Consider the following 18101-nt stretch of genomic DNA (forward strand, 5'->3'; position numbering starts at 1 on the left):
ATCACTTTATACTAATTTTCGACTGGATTTTGCAACACGAATTTACACGTGAAATCTGTTGTCTCTCCGAGGAGTCACTGAAGGGTACACCAGAAGGTGTATTCAGAGGAGGGGCTTTAAAACCTCGGACACAACGCCACCCTCTGGTGAGGATGGAGATATACCTTTTTTGCCCAATCTCCATGCTTGGCAGACAGGAGGAAAACAAAGAACAAAATGTAGAGGTTTAATATTTCAGCGTTCATAAATTGGAAATTCCGATGTGATAACCAGTTTCTAAAAAACATAAAAGTCCGACAAATTATGATAATTCCTATATCTTTGGCCATATTTTCACTTCCAGACTTCCCTCAAATTATATCCTTTAACATCTCTTATCTGCAAATCTAACTAATCCCCTAATCCTACTGTAACTGTACTAAAGCAGCAGAGATAAATTCTTGGCCTACAGCACTATCAAGCTTGTGTTTTCTCTGATTCAAGCTCTCACTGAAATATTATCTCTCCACTTTGATCTGGGGAACAAACACACAGTAGAGAACAAAGCAATCTCCAATTTAAACATTTAAAAAATAACTTTAGAAAAAAAAAACATTAAATACATAAAGTGTGACATATATATATATATATTAGGGGTGCAACGATACTCGTATCGATATTAAACCGTTCATACAGTGCTTTCGGTTCGGTACGCATATGTATCAAACAATACAAAATTTTTAATTTATTTTATCAACTTTCCTTCTGACGGTGCTGTCTGTGTTGAGCGCTCAGTGGATCTGTGCTCGACAGTGCAGCCTAGGCGGAGTAGTCGAACGCAGATTCACTGAGCGCAGGGCAAGCTAGAGAGACAGAAGTTAAGCTCTCCTTGCAACATGGCAAATTGAACCTCCCCCACCCTCATTCAGATCTGGCGTTTGGAACTATTTTGGTTTTCATGTGAAGTATGACCCTGAAGGTAAGCGTGTCATGGACTAAAGTAAAACAGTATGTTGGATGTGCCAGCAATGCTCAATTACATGGGTGGGAACTAGTGTGTTAGCGCAGTTAGCTCGTTAAGTGTTGGCTGTCCAGCCCCACACACGGGGTGATCCGTGGTAGCTCGTTAACGGAGGTTTGCCGTGTTGTGGCGTTAACGTCATTTCAACGAGATTTACGCTGACAGCACTAGTGGGAACACAACAAATATGACTGCACATTTACGCCGACATCATCCTAGTGCAAAGACAAGTGGAAGCAGACAAAAACAACAAGCAGGCATGCTACAAACTTTACCCGAGTCATTTAGACAGCCGTTAGCACATGATTCTCCTTATGGGGACCTGATATGTTTAATATGCTGCTGAGAATATAGCCCAGAAGAAGCGAATAGTATAGCTTTTATTTTGGAAAGAGCCATTTCTCTGTAATAAACTCTCTTTTCCAAAGATGAGTGATTCCTCAATCAGATACAGGGCTCGCAAAATCGCTAGCCTGACGTCCCGGGGCTAGCGATTTTTCTATCAAAATCTATCTCTGCCCTGCCCGTCGGTCTATTGTAGGAAGGAAAAATATATGTCAATGCTTTTGCATTCTTTCGGAAATGCAGCTGGGTAATTATGTCATTGGCATTGGTGAGCCACTGTCAATATGTGACATATTGAAATCGTGTTTGAATTTGCTTGTTTTTTGCTTTCACTTTGCAATCACGTGAACTGTGTATAGAGAGCGACAGCACTGATTGGTGAGTGATGATAATTTGCACACCAATTCCTCTGACATCGTCTTATCAATTGTTAGCTTACTATGCAAACATGACAAGTGAAATCTGCCGCAGCAAGCTTAAACATGTGAGAGGTTGATCGCGCAGAGAATCGCTGACCGTTATGTGAGTGCGTGTGTAAAAGCAGCAGGATATATATTTTAGTTCTGCTGAGCCAAATAAGACAGGTCAGCGTGAAGAAGTGACAGCCAAAGAAAAGCTTACCACAAAACGCAAAAGTTATGACAAATCAGACTATAAGGCAAAAAGAAAGTGCAGCTTTATGGTTTCATGGACAAAAGAATATCTGTGGCTGCAATATGATGAGCTAAATAACCAGGGCTGCACATAAGTGGTCCACAGGTGCGCATTCGCTGTCAAAATAAAAAACGCGCACAAGATAAGAAGTTGCAACGCGTGTTTGCATACATAAGATTTTCAGGAGGAGGACAGACATTTGTTTAGAACTCTTAAAGATGTCGAAGAAGCAAGCTCCTTTAAGCAATTACTGTGATGTTCCTCCACCTCCAAAGAAATGTCAGAAGGAGTCCGAACCACAAAAGAAGCGCGTATTCTCGGAAAAGTGGTTGCAGGAGGTGAGCTGGCTTCAAACAAATGATGAACGCACAGAGATGTGGTGCAGAATTAATAAATGACAAATTAAAAAGGCATGAACATTTTTTTTGTATCGAAAAAATATCGAACCGTGACACCAAAGTATCGAACCGAACCGTAAATTTTGTGTATCGTTGCACCCCTAATATTTTATATATATATATATGCGTGTGTATATGAAGTAAACCTGGTATTTGTAACACACACACACACCCTCCTTTCTTGTCCTTTTAATTTTACCTGTGGTGAAGATTGTTCTTCATTCTAGTGTAGTTTGAAGTTATTAATGTATATGGAAGTATTTTAAAGACTCTCTCTCTCCCCCCCTTTTGGCACTTCACTAGAGTGGTCAGGAATATGTCAGGGATGACATCAAACTCCAAAGAGTGCCTGAAGCCTATCAGGGGGACCTTAAAATCAGAAGCGCAGATACCAAATATGTCAACACCTCAGGAAACCTGAGAAAGGACAAGAAATACAGGCCATTTATATGGATACACCATAATACCATGGGAATGGTTGGTGATATTAAAGTCCTGTTTGTGGCACATTAGTATATGTGAGGGGGCAAACTCCTCAAGATGGGTGGTGACCATGGTGGCCATTTAGAAGTCAGCCATCTTGGATACAACTTTTGTTTTTTTCAATAGGAAGAGTGCCATGTGACACATCAAACTTATTGGTAATGTCACAAGAAAAACAATGGTGCTTGGTTTCAACGTAACTTTATTCTTTCATGAGTTATTTACAAGTTTCTGACCACTTATAAAATGTGTTCAATGTGCTGCCCATTGTGTTGGATTGTTAATGCAACCCTCTTCTCCCATTCTTCACACACTGATAGCAACACCGCAGGAGAAATGCCAGCCCAGGCATCCAGTATCCGTAGTTTCAGGTGCTGCACATCTCGTATCTTCACACCATAGACAATTGCCTTCAGATGACCCCAAAGATAAAAGACTAAGGGGGTCAGATCGGGAGACCTTGGGGGCCATTCAACTGGCCCACGACGACCAATCCACTTTCCAGGAAACTGTTCATCTAGGAATGCTCGGACCTGGCACCCATAATGTGGTGGTGCACCATCTTGCTGGAAAAACTCAGGGAACGTGCCAGCTTCAGTGTATAAAGGCGGAAACACACATGGCACATTAGTACATGTGAGGGAGCAAACTCCTCACCCTGTATAATAAATAACCAGGGGGAGAAAATTGATTGGGAAAAGACATGTATGAACTGGAACCAGGGGTGGGGAGCGGTGGGGGTGGGGACATTGACGAAACCAAAGCTTCTTAAAATAAAGGGTAAAAAAAGATGCAGAGAAAGAAGATACAAAACAAACTGAAGGACAAGAGAGAATCTGATAAACAGGAAGAAAAAAAGGGAACCAAGAGGAGAAAAAAAAAAATGAAAGAATGGCTGTTGGGTGTGGATTTTCACCCACAACAGAAAATACAACTGGAAATGCAAAGTCAATCCAAATAAATATATACATAAATCATCAAGAGCTAAGAAAGGCAGTCAGTGATAGACCTAGTTGCAGGAACAGGGTAAACTGTAGGGTTTGCTGAACATACAGGCATACCAGATGTCCAAAACCACGCAGGTGGATGACCCCAGACAGACAGGCAAAGGCAACACTCCCAATAAGATGGATAGGAGATGGTTACCAAACCCCTCTGGAGGCCAGAGGCAGACTCAATCGTGAGGCTAACTGGAAAGGCTTCAGCCAGAGCTTACTATGGAGGAGGGAGTGACAAGACAGGCTGTGTCAAGACCTCGAGGAGAGATGCAGGCCAAGCTTGATGCAGCAGCAATCAGGAGTCCACCAGGGTGACAAGCTGGGGAGGGGTGAGGCAGAGGAGTTGGGCTGCACAAAGATGCAGATAAATGCCAGGTGCCAGTCAGCTCTGGAGATGGAGTAGACACCAAGCTAGTAGGCCTGACTGAAATTAAGCTAGCACATCACCTCCTAAAATGCTTCTTGGCAGATTCGGGTCTGCTGGATCCATTGTAGCCAAAACCAGAGGACCCAACTGCAGGGCAGAGAAACCAGATGCAAAATACAAAATCCTTATCACGGTTTCACTCCAGGATCACAATTTCAAGCACAAATTAGATTGTTTGTCAAATACCATTTATTTCCTCTATCCATGTTAGAATGACTTTATTAATGTTACTACATACAGCTTCTTTTTGTATTGAAATACGCTATACAAAATCAAATCAAATCAGACATGACTCTTGTCAAGGTGAGCAGTACAAAGATCATTTGAAAAGCCAAAATTTTGGCCTAGTCTCCATCATATCAATAGTTCGAGAACTACCAAGAAATACAGTTAATAGGTTAATAGAAGACAAAAGCTTGTAAAAAGAACAGGTTTAAAAAAAAAAACAAAAAAAAAACAAGTCCAGTACACAAATTAAAAGTAAAAAAAGAAAAGCATGATTGACTTGTTTTCATAACAGACCATCATGAGAAATGATGGTTCTGATCTAGAGTAGTTTTCTTCTTCTCAACCTGTAACTAATCAGACCTGAAGGTTTACAGTAGCACCCTTTAGCTTATTGGTTCATTTAATTTACTAACAAATTCTGATCCATCTTTCTAAACACAGGCTCAAGTGCAACCCAGATACTGGGGGAAAACAAACAAAAGACAAAACAGGAGGAAGCCATGGGTGACATGCAGCTGCAAGTTGACATTGGCTTGTCTGGGCACTGAAAAAGAGCTCATCTTGCCTCACTCGGCATTAAAAAGCAAATGAACATCTCATGCAAACCAAAAGGAAAACCTTCTGTCCATGACAGGCCTTCAATGTTGAGCCACTCACACTGACATTACCCACTGTCCAACACTCCAACACACACAGAGGGAGGATTGTTCAGCTCAAATGTATGGGAGGACTGAAAACACAGCATTGTCTTTTTTATTATTAAAAGGCAATGCTGGAAAAACTAGCCGTTTTCATAAAGTTCACCATTCCTGATTGGCTTTAGTGGTTTACCTCTGCTGTCACAGCAATTACAGTATTGTCAGCAAAAAAGCAAAACAAACAAAAAAATAATAAACCCAAACAAGACAGAAAGATGTGATCCAGGTACACCAGAGATTTGTAGCTATACACATTATGTAACTTGACCTCTTCAGATCCAAAGGCAGGAAATAAAACACTGTCAACACTGAGCTTCGTGACGACTACTGCACATAGACAAATGGGTAAAATCCAAAAAGGTAGATGGCAATTTGCCGACAGACTTGCCCTGCATTTAATTCTGTCAAGAAGAATCAATTTAATCATCTACAGTGTAATAAACTGATCTCATACCAACAATACTTCAAGTCAAACTCTGATGCAAGCACTGTTCCAGTGTGAGGAAATAACCCACACTTCCTTGTTTAACAACGTACAGCCCCGGCCTTTAAACCGGCTACATACAATAAGCTGCTGACAGAGCCTCGTCTTGTGCTGCATCTGTGTAGACTGTACCACTTTAAAACTAAACAGAAGTGGAGGATTCACACAACTAACGAAGCTTTGGAGATGGTTCTAGACATGATTTGTAAAAGTACACCTCCTTGTATTCCTAAATCTCTGCAATGTATCATACTACACATTTGGCAACACCGACACAGAAGGGTAATATGTCAGTTTGTCTTGTACAGTTCTTCAGTGACAGCTGATACGTGCAATATTAAGTAGAATATTAAAAAAAAAAAAAAAAGAAAGAATTCATGGTGACTGCAGTGTGTCAGACCAAATCTGACTGTAGAGTCAGACTGAGTTCAGTTGAATTTGAGTGAGTCTGGTCCAGCACAGCTTGTTGAAAGTTTCTCTGTGGACCATGTCCTTCACAAAAGGCAGCAAAAAATGTGGCACATACACAGTCATACATGGCAAGTACACATGGGATGTTGCCTGTGCACACGTCTGCTTCTCCTTTTATTCATATACAGAATTTCACAATGTGCAATTTTCAACATGATACAAAGAAAATTTAAAAAAAGAAAAGAAAAAGGAATGAGTACTTCACAGCTGCAGCATGTGGAGCGGACGGTGTGGGCAAGCCCGATTTATGGGCAGTCAACCATCAAAATGTTGGTACAACACACAACTTCTAGTTGAATTAGAATAAAATGTTGTACCCCTCATTCATCATTCGGCTTCTCCTTAAATCTGGGGCGGTGTTCTCTTCTTCCCTCTTCCCGCCATTTTCCCCCAGCTCCTTTACAAGTTGACTAGCTCATGTGCAACAAACTGCTTCAGTCTCTCCAGGTACTGTCCATAGAGCTCCACATCGTTGTGGCCGGCCCCTTCTACCCAGAGCGGCTCCACTGGGCGCTGACAGCGTTCATATAGTGCCAGCCCGTGGGAGAAATCAATGACCTCGTCTTCTGTACCGTGGATCACGAGTACTGGTGATGTTACCTTGGAAATCTTGTCGATGCTTTGGAGAGAGAGAAGGGGGGGAGAGAAAAAAAGAAACATGTCAGAAACAGGGAAGTAAAAACACAAGAAAAAAAAAAGGGAAACAGATGCTTAGTTAATGTTCTTGCTACTAAAAGTATTCTCTAAATGAATGAATTAAAACAATAACTGGAAGAAGAAAAAAAAAAAAAAAAAAAAAAAAAGGAGCACAGCTAGTTTCCTGATTTTACACCAGGGGGAGCTATTGAATATCTGCTTTTCTAAGGACTCTCCTGGGTGCTTAACTGGGAAGAGAGGTGGGATGAAGGAAAGGGGGGGACCCATAAATTCAATTCAATTTCTTTATTGTCCCACAAGGGGAAATTAGTTTAAAGAAACAAAAAAAACCACACACACACACACACACACACACACACACACACACACACACACACACACACACACACACACACACACCTTCCTGAATTGCTGTCTTATAAATAAATCCAGTTTTCAACTAAGCTGTGTGTTTTCCTTGGTACATTTATTAATACAGTGCTGCGTTATTAAATGCACGTGAGGCCGCAGCCCTTTAAGTGTGTACTGTGTGGCAGATTTAGCCTGACTTCCACATATGCCATCTGTCCGTACGGTCCACTCACTTTGGGAAGGCATCAAAGCAGTATGTCTTCTTGGTGTCAGGGAAAGCCACTCTCATGCCAGAGGTGAGCGGGGAGTGGAGGATGACTGCAGCAGTCTCATAGCGAGAAGCCAGGTCTACAGAGGGCACGGTGCCAATGCTCTGACCATACACGATCACATTCTCTGGACGGATGCCATACCTACAAGGAGGACAAACAGTACAGGAACATCACCCTCTGCTTATCATGAATATGATATTTACACCACCAGTAGATACATTTTGTGTGCTCATCCAGACACTGGCAAGCATCCAGTTGGGCCTTCAGTTAATTACACAAAGCAGCTTAGCTGGCAAAACAAAAAAGAGCAAATGCTTTATTTTGGGATCCACATCTATTGATCAGAAAATAAATGCGTTCAACCTGCCAGTTGACTCTTGTTGTTCTCCCCACCCCACATGTTGCTCCACAAGAAGGGTAGAAAAAAAAAGAAAAAAAAAAAATGATTACAGTGACTCCTAAAACAAGCACACCAAGATGTGATAAAGCTGTAACTGAGTAAGTCTGCCTTTCTGCTGCTTTTCAAGGCAGCTTAAAAAGAGGACCACCCCTAATGTCTCGTGATTCAGAACTTAGGGGGGGGGGGGGGGGGGGTGAGAGCAAAAGAAGCTGAAACAGAGCAAAAGAGACAGTGATACTGTATTTAGGGTGACGGAGAAATAAATATAGGTGGGGGGGGGGGGGAGAGAAGTGGCATTCCACAGCTGATTACAGAGAACGTGACCCACTCTTGCTGACGACCTGAAAACTAGTCTGAAAACACTGCATTGCTGCCGCTGCACTGCTGGATTTTGCACAGTAAAGTCACAACATGACAAATAAAGCTCTACTCTAGTATTAAAATTAGGGACTTCAAATGAACACTAACATTAGAGCCTTAGCTCTGCAGCACTCCTATAATACACTGATGACTACATGAACACTAAAGTCTAGCAGCGCTTTAAAACGCTGTGATGGATTAACATACTTACACCCTTTGCAAGAGAACAACCTGCAATAATGTAGTGTTGCTGCTATTAAAGGTAACAGACTTTAAGTGCAGGGTGATGTATTAAATATGGAAATGTACACACAGGCGCAGCAAAGTCTAGCTTGGAGACAGTCACGAGCAGCAATATAGGAACTGTTTATTGGTATCAGCTGGTCTTTACCCAGTATAAATAGGGGTGAAAAGGTTGGCACTGCATGGGAAAAGCATTAGCAAAGGCTGATGCTACAGTATTAAAAGCAACTTGACTTTCAGCTGACTGCAATGTACACAATTCGAGGAATGAAAGCCTATCTTGGTTATACAACACAATATAGCTGCTTAGGTAACAGACAAATTGTAAGGACAACAAAATGTCAAGTCTTTGTACAAAACTGTAGAAGAATGATAGTGCCCTTTCTGATGTGGCAGCGTCTTTTGGGGGGGGGGACTGCCTGAAACGGAACCATAGTTTGAAAATTGCCAAATTTGACGAATGGATTATTAAACTAAAATAAAAAAAGGAAGGAAGGAAGGAAGAAACTGTAAGGCAGGTAAAAAATAAATATATAAATAAAATTTTTAAAAAAAAATCTGAAAACCCATCATTCAGCTGGACTGCTGAGAAACCTCCAAAGGCAATGGCCATTTAATTTGGGCTTCTGATGTAGCCAGCAAATAACAGGGCCATGACTTCTTGTTCCATCCTTCAGTCACTGTCTGTAAATGGGATGGCCATGGTTTCAAGACTGAATTACAGCAAATGCAATTTGTCTTTTACTCTTGACACCAACTGTGTACCTGCTTACAGCCAAAGCCCACTCAAAAACGATTAGTCACTACAACCGACAACAAAAAGAAATCAGACAGCAAACAAGAATCATTTCCACATATAAAATGTAGTTGTAGTAGTATCACCTCCTCTTAGAACAACTCTATAGGCATTTGGGAACTGAGGAGAACAGTTGCTTTGGTTTAAAGAGCAAAATGTATATACAAATCTGTGTACACTGTTCAGCATTAATGGTGCACTCACAGATGTGAAAGCTACCCTTGCTTTGTATCCTAATGCCTGCATACAGGCTTATGAACCCAATGATCCTATAACAGCTATCAATGGGCCGAAGAGCAGGGAACACCCTGGAAGAGCCTACCGCAGAGCCAACACAGACAGAGATAGTATTAATGCTCACAATTACTCAAATGGTAACATTTATAATCACCAGTTATCCCAGCATATACCTCTTTGGACTTTGGAAGAAAGCCAGTGTACCTCGGGAGGGCCCATGCAAACAGGGTGCGCACATGCAAACTCTGCACAAAAAGCCCTCAAACCAGGAAGCAGGAACGTCTTGCTGTGAAGCGACAATGTTAAACACTGGCCAGGATAAGGAGCCTTAAAGGTGATAACTACATTGACCGTTTACTAGTCTTTATTTAGTTGCTTAAGTCCCAGCCAACACCACACTCCACTGCCTGTCGTCTTGCTCTATGGTTCCAAGTTACACCAATCCCCCAAACCTTCAATTTAGTCCCTTGACACAAATCCATTCTATTGTGCATCACGTCCTCCCTCGTTCCCCTATTATGTGTCTCACTCCCTCTTGACCACCCATCTCTTGCGCATTGAAGACCAAAAATACCCTTCCACAGCCGTCACCATCACAAACATATGCTCAGGAAGTCCTGCGCATATGTACAGCATTTTTTTTTTTTTTTTTAAACAGATTAGAGTACCATCTGCACTACAGCAGGGGAATTCTTCACTGAAATGCTCAATGATCCATTATTACACTTTGTGTACAAGTACATAGGGGTGATGTGGACTGAAGTCAGTGAAAGTGAATTAAATCTATTAGTATGTGAGGACATTAAGAACAGTTTGTTTCTGTGCTGAAGAGAACAGTCAGGTGAGCAATCAAACTCCACCCAGATTACTTCATAGATAAAGCAGGCTTTTGTCTCCAGGCAACCAGTGGTATTTAAAGGTAAGAAAAGCAAACAAAAAGCATCGAGCTGCCTTCCTCGTGTCTTGATGCATGCTGATGTTTGGGAATTTCTCCCCTCCATTCATTTCCAAGAAGATGGATAGTGCTTACGACCTGGATCAATAAGATGATTGATGAGGAATCGAGTTTATCCTGTTTGTTTTTATTGGCCACAGTGTGGAAACACCTTAGTCTGAAAGCTCAGGCATTGGTTGCTAGGTTACCACTCAATATTAGACTAGTAGGATTGACTGCTGGCATGCCATCACCTCCAAGGCAAAAGAAAACAATACAGTGCCACTTCATGTTTAAACAGACAAATACAGCAAGGAATTGGACCAGAGGCCTTCATCAACTACTCACCCTCGTCCGGCACTTGATTTCACAACATAGTTTCATCGCTTCTAAAAGAATCTTTTTCATTCATCCATTAAGCACACTCCTAGTGTGATACTAGAGGATATACGTGTACAACCCTGCTGACTCACATTATCTCACCCACTCCCAACTCAGGTGAAAGGCGTGCCGTATCCAGTGAGGCATGGGAGTGTTTTGGTGGCAAAGGCTGTGTAGTTGTGCTTACACAGTCAGCAAAATGACGGGTGGCTGGCCTCTGTCATACGACTACAGTAAAGTGAAAGCAACCCACACGAGTAAGTGAATACTCAAGAGGAGGTGAATTTGCACATTGCTGAATCATACAGTGAAAAAACATTCAATGATGCAGAAAAACAAAAAAGGAGAAAGTGTCAGGTTACAGTGTTCAAAATTCAGTCAGAAAAGAAACGCAGACCGCTAGAGATGAGAGCTCATTTCTTCTTAAAAGCTGGAAGCCTGATCTAACATGAGATAAAAGCACGAGGTATGTAGGCAACCGACTAATGTGAGGCCATGCAGAGAGGCCTTTTGATGTGATAATGCCATCTAGTCGATTCATGTTCAGCGAGGTCAAAAGGCTGAATTGTACTCTCCATCACATAGTCAGTCAATTATAAATCTGGCACAGCCCTCAAGATCAGGCAGAGACAGCTGAGAGAAAGACCAATATACTAGAGACCTTATTTAAACCAATCTGAAGATTCTGATTGGACTAAAATATTGATAAAACTGTAAAAAACTCCCTACAGACTTAATTTTGTTCCCACAAATAAGTGTTAAACTGCCAAATATAATTCAGTGATAACCAAGCAAGTAGTCCTAAGTGTTGATTAAAAAATCAAATCATAAAAGTCATTTTATCTTTCTGTGGAAAAAAAAAAAAAAAAAAAAGCAGCGCCCAACACAGCATTAATATGAAGTCGAGTTACTTAGAATTGAATCTGATGTACTGCAGCACTGGCCTAAAAGCAGAACTGAGTCCTGAACTGATATGGTACAAGATAGCAAAAGGGTTTTGTTGACATTAGCCAAATACTACCATCCAAAACAAAGGAAGAGTGTTGATGTTAGAGTTCTGATAGTGGGATTATTTACATAATGTGTATATAAAACGTAACAGGAAAATGAGCAGAGCTAAGGAGAGAATGACACAGTCAAGGCTATAAACCAAGAGATCCAGGGATCAAGGTAACCACAAATTTCAAATGGACGCACATCATTTGGTTTAGCAAACAAAGAAAAGCCTTGTGTGTGTAATGTTGTAAATTTTAAGCCTGATTTGTGAACACAGAATGTGATCCAATGAGCTAGACAGCACAGTAAGTGGTCAGGTTTGCTCCAAATCTGATTTCAGTCAGGAGTGGGGCTGTAACCAGCTGGGGGGAAAAAAATAATAATATAAAATAAAATCAGTAGCATTTCATCACAATGTTTGTTTGTGGGTTTTTTTTTGTTTGTTTGTTTTTTAATATACATCTGGGTTTCATTTACTCAAGCAAAAAGACATTTGTTTAAAAAAAACAAAACAAACAAACCTCTTAAAATAAAAACAAACAAACATTGATTTCTGTGAAATAATGTTAGATTACTTTTAATGTACGCAGGAGAAGTGTGCTTTAGCGCATGGTCACCCCCCAAAGGCATGTGCAAAGCGAGGAAAAACCCTGGCATGACCACATTCCTACTACCACAAGGTGAAACGTCATCCAACTCCAACTCTTCCTGCTAACCAAGAAAACTTGAGACCTACATGTAGGTGCAGTGATGTTAGAGTAACAATGGAAAGAATGAAAGCTTAATCAGAAGCGTTGCTTCATGTGACGTGGGACACACCATGTCGACAAGTCAGCCAACTTTGCCCAACTAATGAGAACTGAGATCAGAGATTGAGGTAATGCACTTTGACACTAGTTACATCTGATGTTATTATCAAGATACAGATTAAATGCTACCTGCTCCAGTGAACCCATGTGACAAGGAAGCAGCTGAAAGTAGCTATACACACACAGACAGATACAAATACATCTAGTGTCTACACTGGCCTTTAGACTGAAGAGAAAAACAAACATTACAACTTAATGTCCTGCATCTGTTTTGCCCTGTACACAGAGAGTGGATTTTCTAAGAATCACATTGAAAAGCTAAATTCTAAAGCTCTAAAATGCCTTGATGTCTCATGACCTTTTCTTAAATGCTGACCATTCGGGTACAGAAAGCTTTCTCAGACACTCAGCACCTGCCCATTACTAGGACGGACAGATTACAAATGTGTCCATCTGTAATAAAACACCAATATGAAGCAAGTCATCTAACCTCGTTCAACTCGTCTTTGTTGCAAGACCCATGGGTTACGTAGTTTAATTCTGCTGTGGGACTGCTAACCATGTGACTACAAAGCACGAGATATGCAGTCAAGCCCCAAGGTTAGGCCTTCAGGAAAAGAAAAAAAATAATTCTTGTTCCTAAAAGGCTCATCTTATCTCAAAGACATTTCTTCCAAATAAACCTACAAAACCATGAGAACCTGTATCTGATGCTCTGCTTCAGTGATTGTACCTGATGGTAGCAAGCAGAGTAAAAAGTTAAAGTGGCCTGAAGGTGTTAAATATGGAGCTGAGTGAGTCGTGTTAGCTTTTAAGCACCAAGTCAATCAGCTAATGACAACATGTTGCCTTTACATATTATAGCTACAGTCCAAGCAATTTTACCAGTGTAAACTAGATTGATTATTTTGACTTGGAGAAGTGGTTAGTGATGTTTTAAAAAAAAAAAAAAAAAAAAAAAAAAGCAGGGACAAGCAATCAGGTCATTCCAGGAGTGTGGTTTCGAACAGGTGATGAGAAAAGAAAACAATCAAGCCTATACCTACAGACATGTGACTTTTAACCACCAGAAAAGCAGGTTCTTTTTTGTCTTTACAGCAGTGGCTTGCTTCTTAAATGCAAAAGCCTTACCGTCAATTTTCTAGTTAAACTCTGTAGCTTCCTTATATAAGAGGTCCTTATTTACAGAAGCCCAGTCATTAGATTCTGTGAAAGTGCTTGGGGAGGTTCACATCAAAAGTCAGCAGCTAATAAACTGTAAGATTTTGTTGTCAGTGGCTCTTAGCAGTGTTATCAGCACTTTAAAGTTCTGCAGTGCCAAAACCTTCATTTAGTACAGAAAGAACATACTCCCACACTAGCAATAACACAGGAGGAATACTCCACACTTAAAGAACAGCTTTTTTTTCCCCCAAAGGCTGATCTCGATCATTTTGTCTCCTCTCTTCCAGCATTTTTAGCACTTCTGAAGTCTCCCCATCTGCTCTCTTAGTAATTTGTCTTCCAGCAGGAAACATACAGACAAGCAGTCTTACTGGATGAAATTTTATCTTTCCCTTCACCCAAAACAAGAAGTCACAGATATAATGGACATAGTACTCACACACCCACACCCTCCGCATCCCGTTTCATCGCAGCAGGTTGATGTTTGCTTTCTTGCTTCTACCCTGCATGTATAGGTAGAGCTTCAACTAAAATTTTCATTTTTAATTTATTTTTCCCCCCCAACACGTTCCAGCTAGCTGTTGTGTAAAATATCAGGAACACCGTGAAATAGGTCTACCACAGATTCCCCAGATCAAAGATCTACCTTCATCCACTTCCCCCAAAATATCTTAGGAGCAGGAACTAACAAGTATTTTGGGCTTTGATTCAATAATCTGAAAAGCGACTGATGAATTCTCTGTTTACGTTTCAGTTCTACTTATGTTTTGTTTGTGGGTTTTCAGTACAGGCACTCTACTAGCAAACCTACAGACTTTAAGCACAATGTGGTGACACAAAGGACAAAAGAAGGAGATGACGAGATGGTCGGAGACAATAAGCAGACGTCCTCAAACACAAATGGAAGGAAGTGAAGGCCACAGCGTTAGACAAACCGATAAGCACTGCTTACATGTAAGACGACCTTATCTGGGGGAAGGAACTGAAGCTGAACAAGAGTTCACACCTGCAGTAACAAACTATTCATGAGCATGAGGACCAGATACAAGTGATGCAGAGGACGAGTTCTTTATACAGAGTCTTTTATAAATCAATTACTAAGAAGTTTGATTCTTTAAAAATAACTATCGAAGTGTAATAGGACAAGACTTCAACTGCAAACTGAATTCCTGCTGGGTCATGTGCACTTTGAAACCACAATAAGATAACAGAAAGTCCTGAACAAGTAGGTTATCATCAACTGGGAAAACATGAATACCAGTTTCCAATCAGCCAATAATTAGTCACCTGTACAAACATGTAGCAGAGTTACCACTCACACCTACATATTATTGGAGGAGGGGGTGCAGTGTAATCACAGAACCCACGTTTCATTCCTCATCATCTTCCCTCATGATTTTGTGAAGTTCTGTTAAGTAGTCATCCCTCCGCCCCCCAGCACCTTTAGAAGTTCACATCTTCTCATTTTTGCCCTTTTCCATCCAAATCATCATTTCCTTCACCAATCCTCATCATTTAACACTTTCTAAAATGCCCCCATATTTGTACAGCATGCCAGAAACACAGGTTGACACTGTTGTTATTCATAATATTCCTGTTAGCAATACAAAGCTGCCAACCAAGACATAAAACAGGGACCTGCTATTAATATGACTAATAAGGCTTTAAATATTACCACCACACACACTGTAGGGGATTTCTTTTTTTATAACCATGTTCCTTACAGTTTTTCTGTGTTATGTCACTTCCCTTTCCCCTTCAGATACTCCAATTAAAAAAATCAATCAAGTACTGTGGGAACTTTACTTTTTTCCCCTAAAGTTCATCGGGTTTAACTCCTTGTTTGTCATGAGTCATCTAAACGGCCATTTAGGTTCATTTCTCCATGCTATCACGCTGTCACATCCTATCACATCCTAATAAACAGGTTTTGAGTGACTGCAGGAGTCTTGTGCATTCACAAATAAGTCTCTTACAGGATTCTGCATACTGCTCAGTTGTTTTAATATCATGTCATTTTATATTACTTATCCATCCATTATAATGCTTCATTACCGTGATCGGAGCGCCTGCCAGGCAGCATCTACATCAGCATACAGGTTCTTCTCCGAGGGTTTCCCAGAGCTGGCCCCATAACCAGAGTAGTCATAGGAAAAAACGTTGCAGTTGATCCGAGAACCGAGGCCAATGTAGAAGCTGCTCATCTGGCCCAAGTCCACTGCATTACCGTGGGAGAACAACAGAGTATACCGGGCGCTGGGTGAGCAGCGGACAAACATGCAGGCAATGCGGTTCCCTCTTGAGGTACGTGTCATGAAACACTCGATGGCCTCCTTCTCACGGGCCGAGTACTGCCAGTCAGCACGCTCGGAGAGGTGCAGTGTCCATCGGCTGCCACTGTCATCACACATGAGGCTGTAGGTCGGCTCAGGGGGTAGAAAGGCCAGCTTTGAGGCAATCTTGCTGGGGCACGGTGGACAGCAGAACAGGCAACATAGCTCACTGAGCGATAAGTGGTTCATCCTCAAAGTGCTGCAACAGAGAGAACCAAAATGATTAAAATAGAAAAATCCCATAGTGAGGAAGAAAACCAACCGATATGCCAATGCATCCCACAAGAAAGATGCTACAAAAGCAAATCTCTGCCAGAGAGTTTTGAAATTAGGTTTTTCTACATAAACAACTATATCTTTTTAAGCAAAGCAGGGGATTTCTTGGATGAGGGGCTAGAGCCAGGCTGCTGTCATCTTTAAAAAAAAATTTATTATTACACTAAACAATCTCTTTCTCTCTCCCCCTCTCCAAAATGCAGAGCTCTCTCGAGACAGGATTTTAAAGGGAGATGACCCTAGCCGAGTGATTTTTCTCTCCATGTCTACCCTGAGGCTTCACAGTCACTCAGAGAGAATTAACTTGAAAGGCTTTTTTGTCTATCCCTGCACCTGGACCCCTACCTTAGGTTACCTCTTAAGATATTCTAGCTACTATGAAACTGCAGCAGTGATGTCAGCACAGCTCCTTTTTAGTGAAACATAAGGCAGCTGGAGGCAAATCTCCAATTTATCTTAGCCAGTCATGCTGCTTTGTAATGTGATTCTTTAACCAATCAGGGAAAAAATGCTCACTAATATCAGATTATGACAATGTGTTATATGGATTACCTTTCCTCTTTCCTTTGGCGATAGCTCCTCTGACCAGCCTCAGCACTTAGCAGCTTCGTAGATGGACATTTCTGTCTGACATATTCATAAATCTTGCAACTGATTTGCTTGGATCAGTCTAAAGAAACGACGCTAAACAGCTGCTGGAAATTACTTGATTAATCTTACTCACACGCTGCTGATTTTTAACTCAGCTGAACTGTCTGTATGATACGTGGGTAAATAAACGGCTGTGTCAGGGATGACTGAGGATGGGGACGACAATGGAGCCTATTTGCTTCCTACATTCTTACCACAAAGTCCATTCCAAGCAGAGGCTAAACGGAGCCCCGCGGCGATTTACTGTAAAATGGTGGTGGATGTAGCAATGTGTTCACAGAGATTACAGTTACACCAGGCTATTTGTGAGGGTTTCGTTTCTAGCAGCTACAATTAGCTGCAAAGTATGGTGTACCAAGTGTACATATATTCCAAAGAAACCTTACCTGGACGGCGGCTGGGGGTTTGTTTTGGTTTTCTTTCTGTGTTTAAAGGTGATAGTACTGGGCAGACGTCACCGCAGTCTTGAGATATCTTCGCACCAAGCCAACTAATTTATCTTCTCGACACCTAGAGCTTGTCGAGGTTATCCTTGGCCAGATTATCCTCGGTTAGCGATGTCAGTTTGAGTGTGTTTTATCCTTCTTTAATTAGTATTAGCTGGCAGCTTCGTCCTCCGGACTACACAGTCTTCTGAACTGTCGTTTCCTTTATTTTCCCTCCTTTCGGTTTTCTCAACATACGGTCCTGGACGATAACGACACAGACTCATTCGAAACGTTCAAGTTTCTAAAGCACAGCAATGAAGCTGATCGGAAAGATAACAGTTAAAAATTCACTCAAATTTAGCAAACGTGTCCGTGCAGCTTACCAAACAATTCACAGCAGTATCACCTGCCACCGAAACATCACTACTTTCGTTGTGAATATCGCCCGGCCCTGCTTGTTATCTTGGCTTGAGGAAAAAGAGGCGTTCATTGACAGCTCTGTGGACCAATGGGAAAAGAGGTCGACAAAACGACTCCCCCAATGACTTTGATGTTTATGGGCGGTCCTTCTAGACGCCGCAGTCTGAGGATTTAAGTTTTTTAGGATTGACAACCAATCGGAAATTA

The 18101-nt window shown here is 41.3% G+C and overlaps 1 protein-coding gene across 1 annotated transcript; it reads right to left on the reverse strand.

Moving 5' to 3' along the window:
* Positions 1 to 2102: 2102 nt before the first annotated feature.
* abhd17b (abhydrolase domain containing 17B, depalmitoylase) lies at positions 2103 to 17985 on the reverse strand. The gene is made up of 5 exons (XM_085180641.1): positions 17858 to 17985; positions 17433 to 17733; positions 15842 to 16318; positions 7428 to 7607; positions 2103 to 6805 (listed from the first exon to the last, which is right to left on the reverse strand). The coding sequence occupies exons 3-5, from the start codon at positions 16306 to 16308 to the stop codon at positions 6586 to 6588; spliced, it is 867 nt and encodes a 288-aa protein (XP_085036767.1). The 5' UTR covers positions 16309 to 16318; positions 17433 to 17733; positions 17858 to 17985; the 3' UTR covers positions 2103 to 6585.
* Positions 17986 to 18101: the final 116 nt, after the last annotated feature.

Source organism: Neolamprologus multifasciatus, chromosome 12 (genome assembly GCF_963576455.1).
Source record: "Neolamprologus multifasciatus chromosome 12, fNeoMul1.2, whole genome shotgun sequence".
NCBI lineage: Eukaryota > Metazoa > Chordata > Actinopteri > Cichliformes > Cichlidae > Neolamprologus > Neolamprologus multifasciatus.